General features: G+C 36.1%; 1 protein-coding gene across 1 annotated transcript in view; it reads left to right on the forward strand.

The window, feature by feature from the left end:
* The window catches only part of LOC126758794 (carbonic anhydrase-related protein 10), a 171246-nt gene extending 145736 nt beyond the window's left edge, over positions 1-25510 (forward strand). Inside the window, exons 6-9 of the mRNA XM_050473176.1 lie at positions 4948-5043; positions 6387-6608; positions 16004-16187; positions 17775-25510. Coding sequence (XP_050329133.1) covers positions 4948-5043; positions 6387-6608; positions 16004-16187; positions 17775-17797 — 525 coding nt within the window. The 3' untranslated portion in view covers positions 17798-25510. The remainder of the gene's footprint in view (positions 1-4947; positions 5044-6386; positions 6609-16003; positions 16188-17774) is intronic.
* The last annotated feature ends 1506 nt before the right edge of the window (positions 25511-27016 follow it).

Consider the following 27016-nt stretch of genomic DNA (forward strand, 5'->3'; position numbering starts at 1 on the left):
GGTGCCGAAACACTCAGAACGTTGAAAACAACCTTCGGTGATAATTGTTTGTCACGTTGACGACGAACCACGTTCCCAACGACCGTCGGGTCTACGAAACCGAAACGTGACCGGGTTTTTTTATTTGACCAAGGACTGTCAACTCGGCAGAATTTTTCCCGCTAAATAAAATAAAAGAATTGATGCTAGAGAATCGACGATTAACAGTAAAAGATTTTACTGTCATCTTTGGAATATAAGAAGGTTTAGTGAAAACCATTTTTAAAGATTATTTGGGATCAAGAAAAGTGAGACCATGTTTGTTTTTAGAAAATCAGCGTCGCATTAACGTCTGTGAAACAATGATTTCCGAATGATGAGTATAGAATCTATGCTTAAAATCCGGAAACAGACGAACAGTCGACCGAATATCGTTGGAATGGTGATCAGAAGCAGAAAAAACCACGTTAGGGCAGTTGAAAGTCAAGGTTATATTCACAGTTTTCTTCGATTATCGAGGTGTGGTGTACTCCAAATTTTTTTCGACCGGATAAAGTGGCAACAAAGAATACTATTTCAGTGTTATGCGTCGTTCACGCAAGCTATTCGTAAAATCAGCCCAGAATTATGTTCACACAACTCTTGCTTTTATCATCATAATAATATACCATCGCAAACTGCATTGATCCTTCTTAAGTTTTACGCCTAATTTTCAACCAATATCGTGCCGCAACCACCATATTCGCCAGGTTTAACTCTGTGGGACTTCTGGCTGTTCAGTAAATTCAAACGAAATTTAAATGAAGACGTTAAACTTGAATCGCTACGCGCATTGTTGGCTTTTCCGCAGTTTTACTTTAACAACTGGTTCGAGGATTCCAAAAAAGGTAGGCACAAGGGTATTGGGGTCCAAAGGGGATCACTTTGAGGGAGACGACATAGATTTTGGAGAATAGGTTAATAATTTTAAAGCAATGAACAAAGTCTAACTATTTTTTGCTCATAGTGTAATTTTAAGCTTGAGATGGTATGCCATAGAGCCGTCATTTGCGCAAAGCTTACTCCCGATCCAAGTTGCTTTAAGACATCTTAGTTGTTACTGTAGCTACATTTTGGACAATTGGACGAAAGAATGCACAAACATTTCGTCTCGTATCTGATCGTTTATGTATATAACTCTATAATTATGTCGATTAATTTTAGGAAATACAAACGACCGATAGTTGAGCAAAACTCTGTAGCAACATGCTCTGAGAGTATTAAACAGATTTCTTACATTATGAAAAATAAAATATAAATTGGATTTGGTTCCAGAAAGTTGAACTCTCGAATGTAATTTTGTAGAAAATAATGCACAGAGAGATCAATAAATTTATGCGGAGTAGTTCAGCGCCGCCACTATTAGGCAAATATTGCAGACCTTTCTTTGACTTTACTTGAGTGTAAGAAGGTATACTATAAGATGACAAACAAAATAGTAGAGCTAAGTAAAACAACAGCAAAGAAAAGCGAAAAATAGTACTACGTAAGATGCTTAAACATTTTTATACTGCCTAAAGCTTTCTGAAAATATTCCAAGCGATCCAATTTCAAGTTTCGTTAAGCTTGTATAATTTCTCACTTTGAAGAGTGATGAAGATATCAAGCAATAATGATTCAAATATGAGGACATATTGTGTACAAATTTTATACAATATACAAGTACATACAAACCGATGATATATCTATAATAATGCTTCCTTTCCCAACGCTGCTGTACCCATTCAATTTTTCGACGTTATTATTGGTGCTCAACTCAAAGTGCTGCTGTTAATATTGCCTGTTGCAATTTTTCAAGGAGCTGCAGTAACTGCTGTATTGTCCTGTCTCATACCTCTCTCATACGTATGCTGCTACAATTACGTTGGTTTCTTCTTGCTTCTGCTGCAGAATATGTTTGTTGATCTCCACCTCCGTATATTTATCTGCATCCCGTTGATGGTTGGGATTATTTTGTGGGAATTTATATGCGGCAGCTATAACTTCGTAAAAGGACGCCAGCGTTCGGTTCGGCAATGTGTATTTGTATGCTGTAGTATGGCGCTACAAACCCATGAATAAATGGACAAGGTGCCATAAAACAATAACAAAACGAAAGGCGAAAGCAACAAGAGTAACAAGTTGCAGAAACATTATAGCAACAATAAGGAACGCAAAAGGGAAGCATGGCTCAAGCGTTACTGAAATGAATGCGTACATGTGTGTGTGTCTGTGGGCATGAGTGGAAAGCGATTCCATTTCGGTCTGCGCTTCTGTAAAAACATATCACACTTAACACTTACAAGGGTATGTGAAGATAAAACTGTTTGTATACTTAACCGAAAACCAACTACTACTGTTCAACGTGTGTGTGTATGCGCAGCTTGTTTGCGTCCATCCTCAGAAAAGTGCAAACAATGGTACCTGCAGGAAAAAGATGAAGAAGTGGAGAAAAGTTTTGGTTCAGTACTGGCACCATTTTCTCAATTCCTGTATTTATTGATGCCATAAAATAATTATACGAAATAATTATACGAATTTTAATCTTAATTTTATCTTACTGGAAAAAGTAGGATATAAGATATGCTTGACATTCCTTCTAATAAATAAGGATCAATAAGTTCGAATGTAACAGAACATTTCATACTCTTGCAACTTGCTAGGATCAAAGCCAAAGAAACATCTTCATAAGGTTTGTAAGTGGGGGGTTTAGGGCAAGCTTTCACTCGATTTTATCCATTTTGTCCGTCAATTTGATTAAAATAAATCAGACATTTGCCGATATATTCGGTATAAAGTCAACAGGAAGTTCGAAACTTTTTTTATTAGGTACATGGGAGCTAAATAAAGTTATTGGCCACATTGAATCGTTATTTTTATTAGAGAAAAAATCCTTCCGAAATTCTAACGGGTGATCCAAGTAGAGATATATTTTTCAATAGACTTTTTTGACAGATTACGTGTCAAGCTGGCATGTTATTTTGTTCAGTATTGTTTGGAATTTCATCTTGGAAAACCTGTACAACATTTTTATATCGTTCAACTTTACTACAAAAATTCACGTTCTATAAAGAATGTGATTCGCGCGCTTCGCTTAACTCATGGTCAACATAATCGGCCTCCTGAGCGTACTATTTGCAACATTATCACCCATATTGGGACCCAGCATTCATCATTGGGTTATATTCGACCGAATAGACCAAGTCCAACACGCAGTGAAGAAAATATAGCAGCCGTAGCTGTGAGTGTACACTAAGATCGTTGAGACTCGATTCGGCGCCGTTCGCAGCAACTCGGACTAACGTATGAAAGCGTACAAACTACAACTTTTGAAAAAACTGAAGCCGCTCGACTTTCCAAAGCGACATCGCTTCGCTATACGAGCTTTTGAAAAGTTCCAAAAAGATCTGAGATTTTCGAGCCAAATTTTGTTCAGCGATGATACCCATTTCTGGTTCAAAGGGTATGTAAACAAGCAAAATTGCCGCATTTGAGAAGAAGAGCAACGTGAAGAGATTGAAGAGCTGCCATTTCATCCAGAAAAAACAACAGTTTGGTGTAGTTTGTGAGCCGATGGATAATCAGTCCATATTTCTTCAAGAATGATGCCAGTGAGAACGTAACCGTCAATAGTGACCGTTATAGCCCCATGATAACCGACTATTTGATGCCTGAAATTGGAGCTCGTGATCTTGGCGACATTTGTTTTCAAATATTTTCAACTAGACGACGGCGACCCCAAATGGGTTACCCTTTATTATATATCTCACAGATTGACCCATGTTTTCGATAAAAGATAAGGGGGCCTACTTTAAGCGCATTATTCGGGCGAAATTCTATCTCGATACATTCATTGGTACTTGATTTGCATGCTGAAAAGTGCAAGAATCAGATGGAATTTAAATTTGGGTTATATGGGAAATATGCGTGGTTGCAGTCCATTTTCAATATTTTTCATTCTGAAACGTTGGAATGTCAAAGTAAATATTATTGAAAATAAAATTTTTGATAATAGTGTTTATATCGAATACTATAGCTGTAGCTGCCTTCACGATCAGAATAAAGATTTTTTCCACCCTTTTATTCCAAAAATTATTATTTTTTATTGAATATCAGTTATAAAATTATATTCGTGGATTTTAGTAGTTGTGATCCCAAAATATTAAACATCAGTGCTTGATTTTCATTAGCCCTGGAATTTTTTCCCTAACATAATGTGATTTGTTTGAAAGTAATGATGCACTCGGTCTTCACCTTCTATATACACTCCTGTGGTTGGCTTAATCAAGAATATATCGGTGGAGGAGCGAAAGATACTCTCCACAACAGTAATAAGATGTATATTCTATTTATTTAATAATCAGACTATAAAGCATATATTACGGATTTTATCGAATAAAATGAAAATATAAAAGAAAACTTAAAATATTTTTAATAACCAAGTTATAAAAGTTTCACACCAAATTATGTTTACTGTAATTTTTTGCGTAAAAGAATATTAAATCAATATATCTCACCACTGGGAGTTAAGCCCAAACGTTATTCGTATGAGTATTTAGCAATTGGTGTTAAAGCAAATTAAGCCAACATTTGAACTATCTCACATGCATTCTAGGAATTTACTTAGATACCACTAACCGAGACTACCAAGCGCCACAAAAAGCAATATCTTTGCAATTCAGATAAAGTGCGCTTATAAACGGATAACTGCATGTGTGCATTTACAAAACGCACAAATAAATGTTTATATGAAAGCAAATATAAGTATATTTGTGGTAGATTTGTTAAGAGTTTGCGCAACTATACTATAGGTATAGAATAATAAATATATAACCGTGTGTGTATACTTTATATATAACTTTAGTTATTGGTAAACTCAGACACTCCTACAATTTGATTCTTTGTACGTTTGTTCATAATTCTTTGTTGTTTTCCGCTGTGTACTTGCAGATCCAAATATTCGGCTACAATTCACAACTCTATGCAAATTTCTCGGACGCTTTGAACCGAGCGCAAGGCATTGTTGGTGTCTCGATTTTACTGCAGGTAAGTTACATTTTTGTCGTAGTGGAGGTTATTTTAGTGTGCCAAAAGATTTCGATTAGTATGGCTGAAAAAAAAAACAACAGCATTACTCGACTATAACTACATAAGCGGTGTCTACGACAGTAAAGATGAAGAATAAATAAATAGAATTATTATAGGATTTAACTTGTTTAAAGTTCTAAACAGCATTTACAAACGACTAACTTATAGCGCTAACCAATTCATTTCAACAGTCTTAATTCAGACTACCACCCAGAAGGAAATGTCGGAGGGCCCAAAAAAATATATATAAATGATCACCATGACTAGCTGATTCGATTTAGCAAAGTCAGTTTATTTATCTATCTTCAGTGTATGAGATATCGCGCTGAAATTTTGCAGATCTTCTTTTGTTTGAAAAAGGCTGCTTATATCAGTCCACTATAGCATTTAGCAGCTATACAAACTGAGCGATCGGAATTAAGTGCTTAGACGAAATATAGTCAATTTTTGGCAACGGTTACTATACCTATGAAATTGTAAGATATAACTTTCTATACAAGGAATTCTTAAAAATATAAATAAAAAATCACAAGAAAATAAGGGCTAAGTCCGGGTGCAACCAACATTTTATACTCTTGCAACTTGCCAGAATCAAATCTAAGGAAATACCTTAAGGTTCAAGTCGTCAACCAGAGGTTCGGAAGCCAAGCAGTTATAATAAATATACAACCTATATACTGACCGCAATAATCGAGTCGAGGAAAAAACACTTAAAATTGGATTTTTGACAGATATTTTTACCAAAAAAATGAAAATTTCTGTGAAACGTTCGCGACATTTTGTTTTTTCAAATAGCTGCAATCAAAAAATTATATTTGGGCCAAGTTTTTAAGAATTGTATCTCAAAGACCTGTATGAAATTTCATGAAGACTGATAGAGCAATTCTCGAGAAATTTTGCCAACCGACCACAAACACACAGTTCCATGACAAACGCGTTTAAATACGGCGCACTTAACCTGGCAGAAGCTCTCAAGGCTGTATCTCTGAAATTATTAGTCGGATTTAGGACAATATTCTAGAGGTGTTTTAGAATTTAATAAAACAATAAAACTATTCAATTTTTTGAAATCCGCAAACCCATGTATCCCCTTAAGGTACCTCACATACGTTTACCATCACATCACCAATCATATGGTTACTCTAGCCGGATGCTATATTTTTGTTATTTGGGGGCTAGGTCAAATTTTCGCCCAATGTTATACATTTAATTCACAAAGGCTTTCTCATTTTCATAGAGATAACTCACATGTTGGCCAATATATGCTAATTATACTTTATTTCTAAACAACACTCTTTCAGCTCGGTGATCTGTCCAATCCGGAATTGCGTATGCTTACCGATCAATTGGAACGCATACGTTTCGGTGGCGATGAAGCGTTTGTCAAACGTCTGTCCATACGCGGTCTGCTATCGGAAACGGATCAATATATGACCTATGATGGCTCGACAACAGCACCCGCCTGTCATGAAACTGTGACGTGGGTTGTCCTAAACAAACCCATTTACATAACCAAACAACAGGTAAGCATAGCTTTCTTAACATTTTTATCGTTATACCGGTCTTTACTAACATTTACTTTACTAACATTTCCACCCTTATACTGCTATGTATGTGTATGAAACTACTAAAATTGAAATCACGTCTCACGCTAGTATGCACCCATGAGATTGCCCTGCGTCAAATTACCTTTAAGGCACATTTTCAATATATTAATTATACTAAAAGCGAGTTTTGTCATCCTTAAATTCGTTTATTCTTTTGTTGGTTCGTGCAATTTTCGTTCGAGTGCTTCTCCTAAAATTATATGTTTTATATGCTGTCAAGAGCACTGCAGAGCGAATGTCAACAGAAATATATGAAAAATACATAAGCTTAAGATGTGCCTTAATGCTGTGTATCCACAAATGATTTAAACAATCGTATTGGGATCCCCACAAGGCAGAGGACGGTGGTGCGTATGAGTAACATTTGTACGCGTGAGCAATGACAAAAGTAGCGAATGATAATAATTGGAATAAAAGTAGTGAACTCCGAACTCGACATAAATTTAATATGAAATTTTACTTCTTTAAAAAATTTTAAACATTAATTTATAATTTCATATTAATATTTATACTTGCAGCCTGTTAAGACGGCAAGTTCCATTATTATTTCGAAATTTAAAGCTGATTAATTTGGCAAAACCTTTTTCTGCAAATTACTTTGAGAAATATTTTTGGTTTGAATTTTATCGCTGCCGGTATACTGTGCCAAAACGACATCACCTACGAAAGCTGATGTTGACACCACTGACAGTGTGACATTGATGAGCCGCTTGACACATTTTGTCTTACTACCTTTCTACAGCTCTTTATTATTCAGCCACTGGAATTGTTGGCGTTTCGAAGAAGTATGTTTCCGGTTGAGTGTTTGTGTATGCTCAAGGCAAATATACACTCTTGTATGACTACATGCTTATAAATACGTGTATTATATACAAACATCTCATACGTAGCACGCAGCATGCTTCGCAGCAGTCGGTCTAGGTTGCTGGTTACTTGCGCTGTACTCATATATGATATGCCGCCCTTAGCGTGAGTCAGGCTCTTACAATATTTTCCCTTTCTTCCATTTTTCACTTGTTGTGACTATCGGTTGTATACTTATCACGTTGGTAGCAAGTACGTACTTGCGTGTTGCTGCACTTGTTGCTGTCTCCTTATGTGCCCTCGAGCGCATAAGTAGGCTTCTTTACGTGTTTCATTCATTCCTCTTTCACTGTTATCTTCTTTTCTCACTTTTTGGCATGAGAAACTGTTTCTTTCTTGGCTTAGTTGCTTAAGGAAGGGAGTTTGCTTGCTGTAGCAGACAATTTTAGACAAATTCATTATGTCATTTAATTAATTATTTACAGCTTTTTTCACGGTCGTCGCAATATGACTTCTAATTATTTTAAATGTTGACATGCAAACTTCCAATACATATAAATTGTTTAATTTAGTTGCTTGTAGATTGCAGTATTTCCGGAAGAAAGGGCCATACATGCATAGACACGTATTTCTCGGGGTGTGTTGGAAAATTTGGCGTAACTTCTAAGATAGGAAATATAAAATTTAATGAAAATTTTTAAAATTGAATACAAAAATGGAGTCTTGGGATAAAGGGAGATACATTTTTCTTAGCTCATAATCAGTGCTTTATAATGACAGTTATAAATATAAAGAATAATTTTGTTTCATAAGCTCCAGCAAACATTATTTACACATGTGACAAAAATTTCTCGAAGTGCTTAAAAAACAAAAAAAAGGGGTTCTATTTTGATTCACGCGGTAGCTTTAAAAATATCGTCGCAAAATACTTTAAATATTTATATATATGTAATTAGTATATATACCAAGCTACCTTAAAGCTCCCATATCACAACTTTGTGTTAGAGAAATAACTTTCTTATCAGTAAAATGTAGTTATGCATGTTAAAATATATGAAATTTATATATATATATATGTATATATACATATATACTCTACAATGCTGCAATGAACGGCAACGACCATGACTGAATATTACATGTACAATTATCGATTGAACAGAAAGATGGAAATATAAAGAAAGCATTAGCCAGTGGAAAGAGGGAAGATGCACTTTTACGTAGGGTTAAATTCGAGTACAACCAAATTTTAAGCATAAAAGTCTAGATTTTTTTAAATTATCTTATTATTTGGTGTCTGAGATATCTATGTTACGTTACGGTTTTTGTTATTTCAGTGAAATTCTAATACCATATTAATATTTATTTAGTTATTATACCCTTTACTAAAGTGGAATACTAGAGAGGAACTAACTAACTTTTTACGGACTCAGACACCAAATATGTGCACTCCAATACAAAGGGTTAACCTGAGAGGTCTGGTATTGAAAATGAGGAAAGATATTTTTGTGATAACAGTATTCCTTGTACCTAAATGTGCAACCTCAAGACAATACTTGCCTTAGCGTCCATATACATAATACAAAATTTTTCGAACTTTATGCCGCATCTGTTGGTCAATATGTAACAAAATTGTAACAAAACTATGCAAACAAGATCTACAACCGGGTCGGACCAAAGAGAGAGTGAGAGATATTAGATAATTAAAATATCACCGAGCTCACGAGTTATCATGGCGCTATAACGGTCGTCATTGACGGTTACGTTCCCATCGGCATAATTTTTCAGGAAATATAGACTGATGATTCCCCCGGCACACAAACCACACCAAACCGATTTTTTTTTGAATGAACTTTCAGCTCTTGAATCCTTCACGTTGCCTCAAATGTGGCATATTTGCTTGTTTATATACCCATTGAGCCAGAAATGGGCCTTATCCCTGAACAATATTTGGCTCGAAAATGGCGGATCGAACGGTTTCAGTTTTTGCACAAGCTGTATTTTTTACGCTTTGAATTTAAGATATCGAAGTAAAATTCGCCAAGTTGTTATATACCAACCTACCTTAAAGGTCTGAGTTGCTGCGAAGGGCGCGATTTTCCACTGTCTTCGTACACACTCTCAGCTACGGCTGCATGCGGTCGATTATTATCCAATAATGAATGCTGGGTCTCAAGATGGGTTATGGTGTTGCAATAGTACGCTCAATAGACCGATTATATTCATCATAAATTAAGCAAGTAACTCAGAACGTGAGTTCTAATGGTGTGGATCTGTCAAAAAAAGGCTGTTGAAGAAAACATTTTTTCTTGGACCACCCGTAATATAAAAATTTATCAGAAGTTTAAGGAAAACGTGTTTTTTGGTAAGTGAAGTTTGGCTACAACCACTTAAGCCGTTTCTACACCATTGAAGAAGAAGAAATTTGGACTCGCAAGATGTCATTCGAGGAAAGTGAGTTCTTGGATGTAATGGTGGTACCACTGTAAATAACAGCGGGCTTTCTTTTAAAGTTATTAATGCAATTGGGATTAGCTGTTCGTCGTGAGTTCAAGATAGGTATAATTTGAGATAATATTACCATGTATTGCTATTTAATTTTGCTACTTGATAGAAAAGAATAAACAAACTGTTTTTTTTACCAAGTATAGTTGCTACGTCACTGCTGCAGCAAAACAGGGCCCAAGACCCAAAGTTATTTGCTTTCAGTTTCATGTATGAATGAAAAATTGTAATGACAAAATGAAAGTAAAAACTAAATCAGTGAATAAGGCAATAATACACCGAGGCAACTCATATACCCGGTTATAAAAAAGTAGAAAAATAGCATATGATCATACCATAGTTATTGCTCACTTACACGACAACGCACCTGAATAATCGAACAATGTTCATTTACTTATTTTTTATATATTTATTTATTTATTTATTGTCCTTGTATACACATACATACATATGTATTAAATAAGTTGAATATTTTTGTAAGCATTCACTCACTCTTTAGCCCTCGCTATAACCCGCTTTTTGCTTTTCACTGTTTCCTTATTTTTCGAGTGGCTTTCACATCGAAGTCGGAGGGATTTTTGCTTTTCGCTGAAGTTCGACCATTGCAGTAATTGACAGTAATGTCCTGCCTGCTAGCAACCCCGAATGCTTTCTCTCCTTTTTATGAATTCTTTCCTGCTTTTCTTGTGCATTCTTACTTTCTGTTAAATGTTTTTCATACTTAGCTCTGCGCTGCACGCAGCATTTATGCATTTATATATGTAGCAAATTGCCGGTGTCATTTCCGTTAGTCGGCATTGCTTGTAACCTCTTCCGTTTCCGGTGTGACAGACGCGAGTACAGTTTTCAGATAGAAATATGTATATATAAATGGAAGATAAACATCTCGGGTGCGCATTGTAAAATTTCTCGTTTAACGGCTTTGATTTGAGCTTAAAATTATTTTTAGTTACGCTAGCTACATAGCTAGGAATTTCTTTCCTATCAATACCTGCTCCGATATTACCTCGAAATAACTGTAGTTACTTACTTAAATCGTACCTATCTTGAACTCACGGCGAACGGTTAACCCTAATTGCATTTACATCCTTAAAAGAAAGTTTTCCAATAAATCCACGAACTGCAAATAATTTCAAATATTTATTTATTTATTTATTTTATTTATAATAATTCATATAACAAAAAGAGTTTTATTATATAAATACATAAACGCAGCACTGGCTACGAGGCCTTCAGCCGTTCAAATATTCAAATATTTATTTGATGGCTTATAATAAAAATTTAATGATTTATAAAGCTTTTGGTTTCTTTGTAGCTTTTCACTCGCGCATTCCAACACAGGAAAGCACATGATTTAACTGCAATTTCCGTTGCTCGTGGGCGGCGGCATACGTTGACTGTTAATGTCATTGTCATTTTTCATAATTTTTTACTCTCCCTTCTTCTCTCTTCTTCTTCCAAGCCATCAGCACTTTAAAATTTGTCCATTACAGATATTTGCAAATACATTACACACTTTTACCGCGCCACCGTGCCACCTTGCCGTTTACTTATTTTACACATTTTATGCTTTCGTTCTTTGTTTTACTAGTAATTTCCCGTTAGCAGTGGGCTCTGTGCTTCTGCGGCGCGTTTTAATTTGCTGCATTAAATATATGCCGCACAGCAGCGCAATGCAACGAAGACAACAGATAATATTTCCGCATTTGCAGTGACACACGCACACACACATGCGCAGGCAGCATCACTGCAATCGCCCACACACATATGTATATATGTATATATAGTATATGCATATAGGCATTCTTTATTATCCTTTCGCGTGCAGCAGATACGTGGCATGCGCTCGCGTGCCTTAACTTCCGTCTACATTTTGTCTGCTTTGCATATGTATGTGCGCGTGTGCACAACGCTTTACACCGGCATATGAGCGCGCAAACGGCGACACACATGCACACATGCATAAATAGATTAGTATGCTTTTAAATAGTTTGTGTGGGGACGTGTGTTTTACTCGTGTCATTTCGCACGCCGCTGTGTTGTTGGTACCCCGACGCGCCACATAATCAAGTCTCAGGGGCACCATTGAAACGCAGTAGACCACAACCTGCCTCGTTTGGCTTTCTCCGTCTCTCGCCCGCTCCATTCTTTGCTTTATCGCGGCTTTCTTGTTTTATTTTTCACGTTTTTTCGGTATCCACCACACGCTGCCATTCGCTTAATTAACATTTGCGTTACAGTTTTGTAGTTCATTTATTTAAGGTTCACTACAGCGGCCAGAACACCTGCGAGGCTTTACTTACACATACCTACATATGTACATGGGTATATGCAAACGAGTACATGGGCGCGTATGCAGATATTTGCTCAAGCACTTGCCGGAGCCCTTGTGCGCGTCGGTGTGCATAATAACGCGCAGGCCGTATGTGTTATCATGTCACTAGTAGCTAAAAAGGCAGTTAAAAGTTTTTAAAGCTATAAGTCAATATGCCACTCATTAAAGCACTGTTAAAGCATTCCTTTGGACTTAAATCCAAAGTGTCGGGAATTTAATTTACAAGACGACAACATTGTATTTTCCTTTTCCTTGTTGTTACTTTGATTTTAAAAAGTTATTTTGGATATTACTGTCGAATTTTAAGCTTAAATATTACTTATTCCACATTTACTGGAGTTTGAGTTATTGGTACAAATCTTGAATCATCAAGTTACCGTAGTCATATAGACTAATCAAGGCAAAGGATTTTGACACGCTACTTGTATCTATCTAAATTCATCCGTTTGTACCTGATTTTTTTTTATACTCTGGCAACAAAGTTGCTAAGGAGAGTATTATAGTTTTGTTCACTTAACGGTTGTTTGTAAGTCCTAAAACTAAAAGAGTCAGATATAGGGTTATGTATACCAAAGTGATCAGGGTGACGAGTAGAGTTGAAATCCGGATGTCTGTCTGTCCGTCCATCCGTCTGTCCGTCCGTCCGTCTGTGCAAGCTGTAACTTGAGTAAAAATTGAGATATCATGATGAAACTTGGTACACGTATTTCTTGGCTCCAAGAGAAGGTTAAGTTCGAAGATGGGCAAAATCGGCCCACTGCCACGCCCACAAAATGGCGAGAACTGAAAACCTATAAAATGTCATAACTAAGCCATAACTAAGCGTAACCTAGAAATCGGATAATAATCACGCCCACCTCCCGTACAAAGGTTATGTTAAAAATCACTAAAAGTGCGTTAACCGACTAACAAAAAACGTCAGAAACACTAAATTTTCCGGAAGAAATGGTAGAAGGAAGCTGCATCCAGGCTTTTTTTTTTAAATTGAAAATGGGCGTGGCGTCGCCCACTTATGGACCAAAAACCATATCTCAGGAACTACTCTACCGATTTCAATGAAATTCGGTATATAATATTTTCTTAACAACCTGATGACATGTACGAAATATGGGTGAAATCGCTATAACGCTATTGTGAATTCCATCTGATGCCTTCTCTGTATAATACATAGATATATAGTACATTAGGAAATGAAAATACAATTCAATACTCAAAGTACACAAATTGATCTAATCTAATTAATTTTACAGCAAAATAAAAAAATAAGTAAATGACGGATAATAAAATCTCGATTATCACTTTATCATGCGAGAGTATAAAATGTTCGGTGACACCCCAACTTAGCCCTTCCTTACTTATTCCTTATTGGCGTAGACACCATTTACGCGGTTTTGGCAGAGTTTTAAACAGCGCGCTGGTCATTCTTCTTTTTAGCTGTTTTGCGCCTAGTCTATCCAACGGAGTGCAGGTTTTACTCTTCCACTGCTTCCCCTGTCGGATACCGCGACGAGTACTATCAAAGCTGGCATGTTTTCATTCATTCGGACGTCATGACCTAGGCAACGTAGCTGCTCTTTTTTAAATCGCCGTATATCTTGTACAGCTCATCGTTACATCGATTGCGCTACTCGCCATTGCTAATGCGCAAAGGACCATAAATTTTCCGCAGAATTTTTCTTTCGAAAACTTGTAAGTCAGACTCATCAGATGTTGTCATCGTCCATGACTCTGCACCAAATAGCAGGACGGGAATAATGAGTGACTTGTAGAGTTTGGTTTTTGTTCATCGAGAGAGGAATTTATTTATAAACTGTCTAGTCAGTCCGAAGTATCACCTGCCAAGAGTTACAAGAGTTATTGTGCAATGGACTGCACAACGGTTGACGTCGTTGTTAACGTTTTTTCAGGTTCCAAGATAGACGAAATGTCAAAAGTTACGTGGGAGCCAAGTTATTGCGACGACGATTGCGACGACTGCTACTACCAGACCCATTTGCCTCGCTTCTTTATACAGTCTGGAGAAAGCAGAACTAACGGCGCAAATGTTGAGTCCAATAATATCAATATTGTCAGCGTACGCCAGCATCTGTACACACGCCTTCTCTGAAACCTCGTTTGATATCGAACGGGTCAGAGAGATCCTTCCCGATCCTGATGGAGCTTTTGGTATTGCTCAAAATCAGTTTACACAGCCATACTAGTTTGGCGGAGATACCAAATTCAGTCATGGCTGCATAAAGGCAGTTCCTCTTCGTGCTGTAAAATCAGCTCATTCTGACGAAAGCGGTACCAAAGGCCTGAAATGTTCACAATTATTATATTTTCCGGTTTTCCATTATACTATCATCTTAAAATTTTAAGCCTAATTAAAATATTCTTCCATATAGCGGCTTGATTTTGATCGGTCAATTTATATGGCAGATATACCCTATAGTGGATCGTTATCGGCGATTCCCACAAAAAGGTAGCTTCTTGGGGAGAAAAGAACGTGTGCTTTATTTCAAACCGACATCTCAAAAGCTGAGGAACTAGTTCGGATAAATTCAGGGGACCTTAAGGTTCTCTCGAGCCATGAAGCAAGGCAGAGTCCACTGACAATAGGCATACTGTGCCCTGGAAAGCCGCTTTCTTGGAATACTACCCCTTAAATGCAGATAAACCAGTCGATCTAACTTCTTCGATAAGAAAATGAAAGACTGATTGGTCTAAAATCTTTTGCTGACACATTTGACCTCTTACCAGACTTCTGAATGAACACAGTCCGTTCCAGGAACTCCGAGAGGTACCAACCCAAGAGAATGAGTGCTCGGAAAGTGAGCGACTGGGAGTGGCTTGCCTGCTCAGCATCCAGCAAACATTCTCTTCCTTTAAGTGCCACAAGAAAATGAGGGTTTCCCAAGGTACTCTTGGGAGTACTCATATGTGACTCTGACCAGGAAAATGGCATTGTTAATTTGTGCTTATAAGCGATTAATTTTGTACAAGCTTGTGGTCCCTGTGAAGTATTTTTTCATGCTTATGTATAGTACCCCTCGTTGTGGAGGGATGTCTCAAAGTTAGCTAACTACACTACTAGTTATTACAGATTTTTGTTTATTTTGCAACATGGCATTGAGTGTGTTTGCCGTCTTTACGTATTGACAACGTGACGTTGTTTCATCAGCAAGTGTCTGGCGTTTGAGTGAAGTGCAAAAACTTCAACCACAATATAAAACTTTAGCGGTAAAGTATGTACATGCACAGCATATGGGTACTGAGTGTGCTAACTCGATAGATTGGGCTGATAATTAATGTCTGGCAATTAGCAACTTATTAAACTTTGTCGTGGATTGCGGTGCAACAGACTAGAATATTGCCAACCTAAAACTAAAATTTGTAAATTGTGTACGAATTTATATTGACATTGAAAATATAATCAAAAATTTTCGCGAATGACATACGTAACATGTTTTAACCGGGGTATTGATAAGTACCTGAACATCTTTAAACTTCTTTTTGATTATATTGATGTTACCATTTCTCTAAAATTTTTTTTTACAAATGAACTTAAATAAAATAAAATGGTTCCATTTTATTATACGGAAGTTGATCAGCTTAACATTTATATGGACAAGAGTGATAGACAAACTAAGGCCTTATATCATCCTTAAAAAACTCTTTTTTTCAGTTGCACGCCCTAAGACGCTTAATGCAAGGTAGCCCCGATCACCCCAAAGCACCGCTAGGCAATAATTATAGACCACCACAGCCGCTACTGCATCGGCCTATTCGAACCAATATCGATTTCAAAACATCAAAAGCGAATGGCAAGGCTGCGTGTCCCACCATGTATCGAGAAGTGTATTATAAAGGTAAGCGCATTAAGTTTGAACAATAGCAATAAATATGAAAAAAGTAGACCACAGAAAAGAGACCTTTTTCCATTTAAATTCAACTAATTATTACATTCTTATTTAAAATCGCATCAGCATACATATATAGCCAATTGATTTTATATTTATTTTTTGTTATTAGTTACTAGATATTTATAGTCATCGTAGACCTCATAAAAATTATATACAAATGATCAGCACGATGAGCTGAGTCGATTTAGTCATTTCCGTCAATCTGAGCGTCTGTCTATATATATGGGTACTAATTTCTCAGTATTTGAGATCTTTACCCTCAAGCAGCATGTAGCTGCCATATAAACCGATTGATCGAAATCAAAGACTTTGTTTGTACTTTTCTATATAACATAGTATCTTCCCAAAATTTGTACCCGGATTAAATTCCCCGGATAAATTATATTTGAAATCATATGAGCGCGATCTGTCAACCTGCTGTTTATAGCAACTGTGATTTAGCTTTATCACACTCGCAAGCCTACAACTGGTAAAAGCCTTCAAAGACGGTCGAGGGATCTTTGAGGACATGCCTCACTCTAGACGACCTTCGACCTCTTCAACTAATGAAAATATTAAAAAAAAGTGCAGGATATGGTGCTTAAAAATCATCAGGCAAGTGTTACAGAGATGGCAAGAGAGCACGACATCTATCGTAGCTCCGTTCGATTGATTTTGGTGGATATTTTGGGTATGAAACACGTTCTTACGCAACTCGTCCCGATAAAAATGAATCTTTTTCAAAAAGTATACCATAAACAGGTCTCTTTGGACATGCATGATCGAGCGAATTCCGATCCCACAGTCATGGAGAGGTTTATAATTGCCAATGAGACATGGGTTTATGAGTTTGGTATGCGAGCAAGCCAACAGTCTTCGGAATGAAGGGGAAAATATGAGCCGAAAACCAATAAGGAGATACTTTTTGGCCGCATTGAGGCGTTTGCGTGGGAAAATCCGTCGAAAACGACCGGACAAAATAACCAATTAAAATAGGTTGAAGATCTTTTTATACATTTAATGCTATTAGAAATGCACCTGTAAGAGATATTATAGTTTTAATGAACTTTATATTTGTTTTGAATCATTTTACTGATATTTTCAACTTCCAACCAGTTACCAAGGTAGTACCCCGTAAAGAAATTTTTGACACAAATTTCTGAGGGAACAGTCAATGAACTTTGCTGTGTTTTCTAAAATTTTATTTTTTAATGTAAATATTCCCGTTGCATCCCCATGCCTTGAAAATACTACAAAACTATGGCTTAAATACCTATACTAAATACATGTGTATCTTTACAAAGTAAAGCAAAGATAATTACAACGAAAATAATGTCGAAATTGCAGATTTATGGCGCGTGCTTGCAAATACTTTGTTTTTATTGCTGTTATTCGTAAATCTATTGCCATAATTGAATAATTTATTTACAAAAGTTTAACAATAAAAAGCCATAATCGTTTCAGATTTACTTTTAATCTATTTTATGCATATATCTCATACAATTTTGTATATAAATAAACACTTGTCTTTCGCTTCATTTTCATTTCCTTTAGCTACAAGTTGGAGACAGCATTGAGGCGTATCTCGGCAATAAATAACAGCATTAGCAACAGCAATCAAAGCCAAGCGCAGTTGCCACTTCAACTTACATAATATTTAAATATAAGCATATATTTGCACACACTTATACAGACATATGTACGTAAGTACACGTAAATCGGCGTGCAACAGGAGCTTCCATAAATTTAAATAAACAAATAAATATTTATATTAGCATTGTAATTGTAACAAAATCATAGTATTGCATGTGCATAGCTGAGTTACAATGAAATACATATAAACTATACAGTTGTAGCAGCATATAAAAATTACGTAAATATAATCTACTTATATATACATATGTAGTTGTAGAATAGCAAATAAATTAGACTAAGAATATTTGCCACAGCTAGTAGCTGTGCATTTAAAAGAAGTGAACAGAATTGGTGTGAAGAAAAATAGGCAAAAAATAGCGAATGGCCTGCAGAGGCACAGATACCTATATACTTATAAATAATCTTGTAAATAATCAACTGCTATAAAAAATATTTTTGTAACCAGGCCCACTGATAATACGAATAAGTAATTAGTAAAAACTACATGATATAATAAAGTAATAAACACTAGTATAATATAATGATATATTTATATAAAACATATATGCAAATATTAACAATTCGCATAAACCAAAATAAACACCGAAGCATATGAATATTGCCACATACAACACAAACACTTCGCTGCTTTCAGTAATCTGCGTTCTTCAAATAAAATTTTACATTTTATTAGTCTAGCTTTGGACAATTCAAAAGAATACTTTATTATGCGTAACGATGTGATATCACACAATCTTAGTAGCCAACTGACTGGCCCAAAACGTGAAATTATCTGCTCACCGAAGTGTTCTCTCAATAAATCCATCGATTGATGCGATGTGTGGGAAGTGGTGCCGTTTTGTTGAAACCGAACTTCACCATGCCTTTTGCAAATATTATTTAGCTCTGATTGGTTTGGTGGAAGGGATACCTTTTTCATCTTGGTCGGGCTTGAGGTCGACCTAAAACCGCTGCTATGCTGTGAGTCCAGCCCCCAGCCACAGTGCGACTTCACACTGAATTGAATTCTTCAATCCTGCCTTCTTTAAGGTTTAAACCACGGCCTTCACGAATCTGCCCAAGGGACCAAACTCAATGGACAAATTGGAGCGAACTTCAAGTGCTAACCGCTCCCCGTGGTCCCAGATTTAAGTCTCCGTTCAAAGCTTGTAGCTTTTGCTACTACCAGTTGAGCACCCATCCAACTCAATGGCTGCGGAAGCCAAAAAATACAGACATAGTGCATATTGGATTTTAGTCGCCTCTTACGACAGGCATACCTTACCGCGGGCAAATTCTACCCCCTGCCCGCTGAGGGATAGGTAATATCCAGTCATAACTCCTGCAATTGCGGCAACAGGAACTTTGCTAAGGGCAAGTAGTCCAGTAGTCCTCCTACAATCTACCTAGGTCATCGCCTGCTAAGAACGTAGTCCAGTACTGGAGCCAGGATGACAACGGAGATCCCACTCATTCCCATTACAATATGAGCCGGGTATTGGCACCAACTCTTTCTCACTGTCTTTGCAGTTTCCAAGCTTTCGCTGTGACCAGTCTCTCACTCGATTCTAATAATGGAATATCTTGATGATATACCATTTATAAAGTGAGAATAAGACTATTTGACACAGCTTGCAAGCAAGAATGGCCGTTTTGCTGTCGGAGTGAATGTTCACCTTCCTGCAATACGCTGCACTATTACACCAATAACAGCCACAGTAGTGCGGCAGCCTAAAGCTAAGCTTGCCGGAGAACTACTTAAAGAATATTTTCCTCCTATCTTCCTTCTTTACAAACCATACTTAGAAGCACTAAATAACGGAATTATACCAACAATGATAGAGACAATATTATGATACCTTATTGAACTTTCAAAATGAATTTCTTTTTAAAAGAGATCAGCGCTTAGTGACAGCGAGCAGAGATATGGATATGAATCGATGATGGCTATCTTTTTAAGAAAAAAATTCTTATTTTTGTGCACCTATTTTAACCTTTACTTTATACAACTAGCATACTTCTTCAATTAAAAAATGTTTCTATGTTAAAGATGTCTTTTCCATGCCAACATATACCAAAAATTTCAAACGCTTTCAATTTATTAATTTAAAAGTTAATCAATTAGCAAAAGTTAATTAAAATATCAAATTAATTTCTATACTTAAATTCGAATATTGATTTTATCGGTTCTTTTTTGACTGCAACAGAATTGCAAATTATGGAAATTCTACTTTAAACTCAATTAGACCTATTTTATTATTTACGGTTAAAAACAATACTTAATGCTAAAAACTTGAAACTCTTTACAAAAAAATGTAAATGTCTACGAAACAAAAATTTCGCTGATAAAAATGATAGACACACAACAATTTAATTGCAACACTACTTAACACTGCTGACATAAACGGAATTTGTTGCAATATATTCACATTTGAATTTATTGAACAAAATCTGCTCACAAATATTTGTTATGAAGTTGATATAAATTACATCAAATAATTAAGCGCCGTAGTTGCAACATAATTCTGACATATTTTCTGACATGTTTTTTTTCACAAAATTACCAACATTTTTTTAACATCTTTTGGCTGCACTTTTTTGTTTAAAATGAGGTGATTTGTTATTGTTTGCACAATTAAGCGCATTTGAGTGTTTATTATGAGTGAATAATTGTTCGAAAAATATGTTCGGCAATAAAACACGAATTAAAGTGATAACCGCACACTGAGCGAGCAAAACCACAACACGATTGCGCGTTTTATTTGCAATTTATTTATTTCACTTTTTTGCAGTTTTTATAATAAACCAACCAATTTAAAAGAGCAAGCTGCCATATTGCAGCAAGTAAATAAATGACTTAATTATGTTCTAACATTAGTAAATGCAATGCAGCGCAAATAGTGAATAAAAGCATTTATTGAAATCTTTTTTTTTTGTTTTTTTGCACACTTCTTTCATACTGATAGCCAATTATGTGCAGATATGAGTGAGGAGTTTCAGAATTTGCCTGAAATTATTAAATGATCTGAGTTTATGGTATAAATCGCATTTAGTATATGATAATTGAAATATACATATATATAAATATAATTTCATTTTGACTTAGCCTACTAAAAGTAAATATTTTTATAAACAAAAGTTTAAATATTACTTCAGCTAATAGAACGAATATGCTTTTTTTATCGTTTATAACTGTGCTCGAAAATTATCGCCGAATAATTTTTCACGTCAGAATTATCATTCATTTTACCTGTATATTTTCTTTTTTCGGACTTTTACTTTATATGACCCCTTAAAATCATAGTTTTGTAGTTTAAGTTCTATAGTGGCTTTTTATGCCCTGAACACTGTATATTAAGTTTGCCATGAAGTTTCAAGCATGTGTGTGGGACAAAAACAGAACCAAAAGCAAGAAAATTAGTGTGAATGAAAATAAAGTGTGATCTATTTCGATTTTCCCAACTTTTTTTTAAAGAAAAAACACAGAAATTCCGAATTTCATGAAAAATATTTATTTACATTTGAAAGAACATTCTTTGCCGATGACTCGTTCGAGCACTCCCACTGTAAACTGGCGAATGCACGCGTAATGTTTTGCTCCAAGACCTGAATTGAAGCGGTATTCTTCGCATTGACTTTAAGCTTTACATATTTCCATAGGAAAAAGTCTAACGGCATGATAGATCTTCCTGGCTAATCCACCGGCCCGTGCTTCAATTTCAAGCATCAAATAGTCGGTTATCATAACGCGAGAACGGTCGCCATTCACGGTTACGTTCTCATCTGCATCATTTTTGAAGCAATATGAATCGATTTTCAGCGGTCCAAAAACCACACCAAACCGTTGTTTTTCTTGGATGAAATGGCAGCTCTTGAATCTCTTCAGGTTGCTCTTCATTCCAAGTGCGGCTCGTTTGATTGTTTACATACCCAATAAAGGGCCAGAAAAGTTCCTCACCGCTGAATATAATTTGGCTCGAAAACGTCGGATTTTCTTGGAACATTTCAAGAGTTCATAGAGCAATGCGACTTCGCTTGGGAAGGTCGACCGGCTTCAGGTCTTGCACATGCTGTATTTTATATGTTTTCCATTTAAGATCTCGTCGTAAAATGCGCCAAGTCGTTCCATACGTTAGTCCGAGTTGCTGCGAACGACGCCGAAACGACTCTCCACGGTCTTCTTGTACGCTCTCAACTACGGCAGCTATATTTTCTTCACTGCATACTGGATGTGGTCTATTCGATCCAATATTATCCAATAATGAATACAGGGTCTCTAAATGGGAGATGGTGTTGCGAATAGTACGCTCAGTAGGTCAATTATTTAGACCATAAGTTAAGCGAAGCGCGCGAAACATATTCTTTACAGAACGTGATCTTATCTAATAAATGTGACCGGTTTGTAAGCGTTATTCTGGCGTAATTCTTTCCATGATAAAATGCCAAGCAATACTGAACTACTGAACAAAAATAACATAAAAGCTTGACACAACTCAAGCGTCTTTTGTCAAAAAAAAATTCCAGTTTTTGTATAGAAAACTGTTTTATTTGAGAAGTTATCTTCTTGAAATTTGTCACAAATTGTTATCCAATAAACGTTACAATACCCGATCTAATTGTTCAGATTGGATCACTATCTGTGCTGACATTGACAAACATTTTTAATACTTTTTTTACGAAGGGTGTTATGGATTCGGTGTAGCCGGTTTACTTATGATTTAATTGCTCGAAAAAAATGTTGTTTGAAACAATAATCAAAAAAGTTGACTTCAGCTAAAAGTGTTATTACTAAAGCCATAAGCAAGCGACACATTTCTTCATTAATCTCATCCTGAAATGGCTGACTCTAAACTCTCATCGGTCCTCCGGCAGTCGTTTCATCAGTAGTTTGATTAAAAGTAACCATTCATTCCTCATACACATTTTCTCGTAGTTGAATTGGATTAAGAGAAAGAATTAATTTGAATTGCATAAATGATCATTAACTATTGTATTGCTTGAGAGTTTTCGCTGTTACTTTCCTTTAAGTAATCTTATAACTAGCTGATAATTAAGCATATGAATATGTATATGGGAACCACTTTTGAGAATGATTCCATATTTTGATTTAACTTAAGGCTGTAATCGATGTACGTTGCAAATTATTTGTGGTTGACTGATGACAAGGAATGCAATCAATTATTGTAACACCTAGCCGCGTCAAACATTTACGCTGCATGTGTACATTACATTGCACCAGGGATGTGCATATGTAGCATGTGTTCGGTAAATATAATTAATGCTACGACACTTGCACACAATCGAAATTAACTTGCAACTTTGACATACACCGGTTAATGCGGAGGTTAATTTGCGAAAACGCAAATATACCCACACATAAGTATGTATATACATGTATGGATGTTGCAACGCGAAATTGGCAACATTGACAGCCAGTGAATGGCGCTTTGATGTTTAAATGCAATATTTAACGCAATGCTATATATACCAAACCAATAATAACAGCAACGACCACAGCGCTGAGAATGAAAACAATAACATGCCACATACGTGCGTATATGTTGCAGCACAACAATGTTAGCAACAGTCGTGTGCATGCCTCACAACACAGCTAATAAATATTCAATTTGTTAGCCGTGCCATAGGCCACATTACCTTCACCTTGGTAATGCCGTAGCTTATACATTTTCCCGACACCACTTAGCATGCTGCTTCCACTTCTGCTGCGCTGTGACAGCATAAAGCGCTTAAATGCTCGTACAACCGTATTGACCACGTTGGTTAGGCGTCACATTAACGCTTGTAAACGCAAATGTAAACTGTTGGCTTATCGTTCGCTAGGCGTAGCATATTTAATCGCATGTGTGCCTGATATTTGTTGTGTGTAGGCGAGAATTGTTTAAAATCACTTACACTAACATGTCACTAATATGACATAGAGCCGAGCATGTTTTATATTTTGTACATATATGGGCGTGTGTATATTTTGGTTTGCACTATGCTATTATAATTATTGCTCCCTGCTTGTAGACGCAACTGACTTCTACGTTTTTGATTAATTTATGTAATTATCGATTTGTTGACTAAATGTGCTCTTGGTTAATGCTAAAAAAAACATTGTGTAATGATATCCACTCACACTTGATATTTGTCCTTTAGTTTATAAGATAACGATCTGAAATTGTGCACACATACTCGGAAATATTTATACACTCTATATACGTCTGACAGTACAGACCAAGGTCGTGATGTAATCGTAATAGATAGCTTCTAAAGCATCCATGTCCAGTCAGTATTTGGATCAGGTGGAAATCCACGTCCCATGTTATCTATCTATCTATGAACTATCTCCGAATGTATGTCCGAGATTAGCCTGTGGGTCCATCGTCCTTTGGTTGAGGTTGGCCACCGTTACTGCCACATTGTGATGCTTTTGGTTCTTTTCTTTTTTTACGCCTACTGACGGCTCTTATAGCTGGCCCAATCGCTCGAATTCGTCTCCCTGGATGTCAATTGTGGACATACTAGCTAGAACTTCAGTAGCCTCGCTTGATATCGTATCAGGTTGCTGTAAGGAATTATTTGTTTATGTGTTAGTAAAAAGTTGCAACCAATGTTAGCGTTTTTTCTTGCTTTCTAAGGATTTTCCTTCAATTTTATTTATTCACATGGAATAGCTGATGCTGAATCTAAAAATGTAGGCAATTTAGTTTGATTTCATGCTACTTTGCTGCAGTAAAAATATGTTTTATTGGAGATAAGCTCTCAGCAAACTATAATTTGACCTTTCACTTTGAACTAAATGCTTCGGCATAGAACCACCAATACAAGACCTAATTTTTGCTCTTAAATCTTATGACGACTGATTTGGTTACTTAAAGTTTTTCAAAATAATGCTATTGAAGTATTTTTTTTACCAAAAACCACAAATATGTATACAGTTGTATTTTAGGACAATTGTGCGTATTAAAGCAGTTTGAAGTACACTGTAAATACTCGTATATGTAAGTATAACAATCAAAAATTAAGCAAAAAACTTAATATTGCTATAGACTTTAAGCATATACATATATAATATGTACGTACTTATTTATGTGGTATTTCAAAATTGTTGGTGCTGGGTTGAGAATGCGCATAATAAATCATTGCAATAAGCGTATCGGTAGTAATAATAGTGTGAGCCTGACATACTGTATATATTTATATGAAACACTAATCGTATACAAATATTGTGAACAATTGTAATCAAGCAGAAAAAAATGTTATAAAATAAGTTAATGTAAATAAGAATGTAAGCTTTAGTAAGCATTATGTATAAAATAAAATGTTAGGTGCAGAAGTTTATATAAGACAGAAATTGTATATACAACTTGTGACTGCAACATGTTGCACTGGCGTATTTTAAAAACCAAAAAATATGCTCTAAGAATGAAAATGTAGACAATTAGTGCAGATTGTATTATTTTTAGCAAAAATGAATTATTGAAAAAATTATGAATATAGCGCAGAAAATTAAAAAAAATAATAATAATACATTTCTGAAAATGCTTTGTAAACTGTTTTCTGAAGCTATTGGCAAACGCTAGTACTACAAAATGAATAGCAAGCAAAATTATGGCATAAAATAATAATACATATATACATATATACAAATAGTTTGAAGACTTTGTTTTTAATTTTGGTGAAATTTTTGGGTAAGATAAGTATATATGAAACTATCGTCTATAAATCAACGAATCTAATATTGTTGTTGTTGTTCGGCAGAAAACTTTTACAAAAAAATCTACGAAACATGTTCTGAGTTGACAGACTTGGTCGGATAAAAAAAATTAAACAAACGACCTGTTGGGAACGGCTGCAAACGGGCAACCAGACTAAATCTCTATGATTGCGAAAAAACATATTTAAAGTTTTATATTTTTACCAAATGGCTCTCTTCCAACAGGGATCTACAAACATCTAGAATCCGGTCCGTTGTGTTAAAAAATTAAACAAATAGATCAGGTTAGCGATTTCACGAATCTATAAAGCGCTATCACAAATCTATTCAGACTGCTAATGTCAGGTTCGGCTATGATTCCCCGTTCGCCGAAAGTAAGACTGCCAAGATATTTCACCGTCAGTCTTGCAAATATTTGAAAATGGCGAAAAAAGTGATTGAATGTTTCCAACTCATCACCCTCCATACTAGTTTGACAACTTCCGTCCGTCAACTTTTTTAGCCTAGCTGGCCTATTCGGTAACGGTTTGTAAATAAAAGTTCAGTAAAAAGGATCCTGCAGTCGCCCCGGGCGGGTCCTCAACCAGCCTAGTTAAAGACTCGCGAAGTCCATTGATCCAGTGTTAGAACGCAATAGTCAATGGAGATCCAATTCGGTCCCATTCCAATGTGAGCAGGGCAAGGGTGACCAATCTAGCTACCTCGCCGGCTTCGCAGTTGCCAGCGATTCCGCTATGACCAGGCGCCAAAACGAGGCTGATGATGAAGCAGCTTGATAATATTTTTAACGAAGAGACTCCTCGACTCGCTTTGAGCGCACAGTTAAAGAGCTTAGCGCTGGTGTTTCCGCTCTGCCGTCGGAGTGAATGCTCACCTCCGTAAAAGAAACTTCACTGCGTAGCAGCACTTCTACCGCCACCTTAATAGCAGCCACTTCTGCTCTCTCAGTTGCTCTTTTTCGCTGGGCCTCTGCTATCCATTGCAGACGAAAAACTTTAATTGTGCCGAAAATTCTAAGTGACCCTTGCGCAACAATTACAGTAGCTTGTTAAACTCCTACCAATCCAAAATTGACCCTAACATACCAATTGATGGACGTAGCGGCAGTTGATTAAATATTATATGAACAAAACTCTTATAATCTGGTCAACATTTTCCCATACATAGTAAGAAAGCTCATGTCACAATGACTTCATCATACCATACGTATGTTCTGACTTGCAACACTTGTATGTGTCATAAAGCTGTGCAAGTATTTATTTAATTATTTATTTAATATTATGAATGTAAAATATATATATTTGCATTACACATTATTTCCATTCCATCAATCGGTTGAGTAAAATTGTTTACAAGATGATAATAATTAACATGAAACGCGTGCTCGCGCGACATATAAAATCGTGCAACTGGGGTCAATGAAATTAAATGACGTTTAGGG

The sequence above is a fragment of the Bactrocera neohumeralis genome, chromosome 5 (genome assembly GCF_024586455.1).
Source record: "Bactrocera neohumeralis isolate Rockhampton chromosome 5, APGP_CSIRO_Bneo_wtdbg2-racon-allhic-juicebox.fasta_v2, whole genome shotgun sequence".
Lineage (NCBI taxonomy): Eukaryota > Metazoa > Arthropoda > Insecta > Diptera > Tephritidae > Bactrocera > Bactrocera neohumeralis.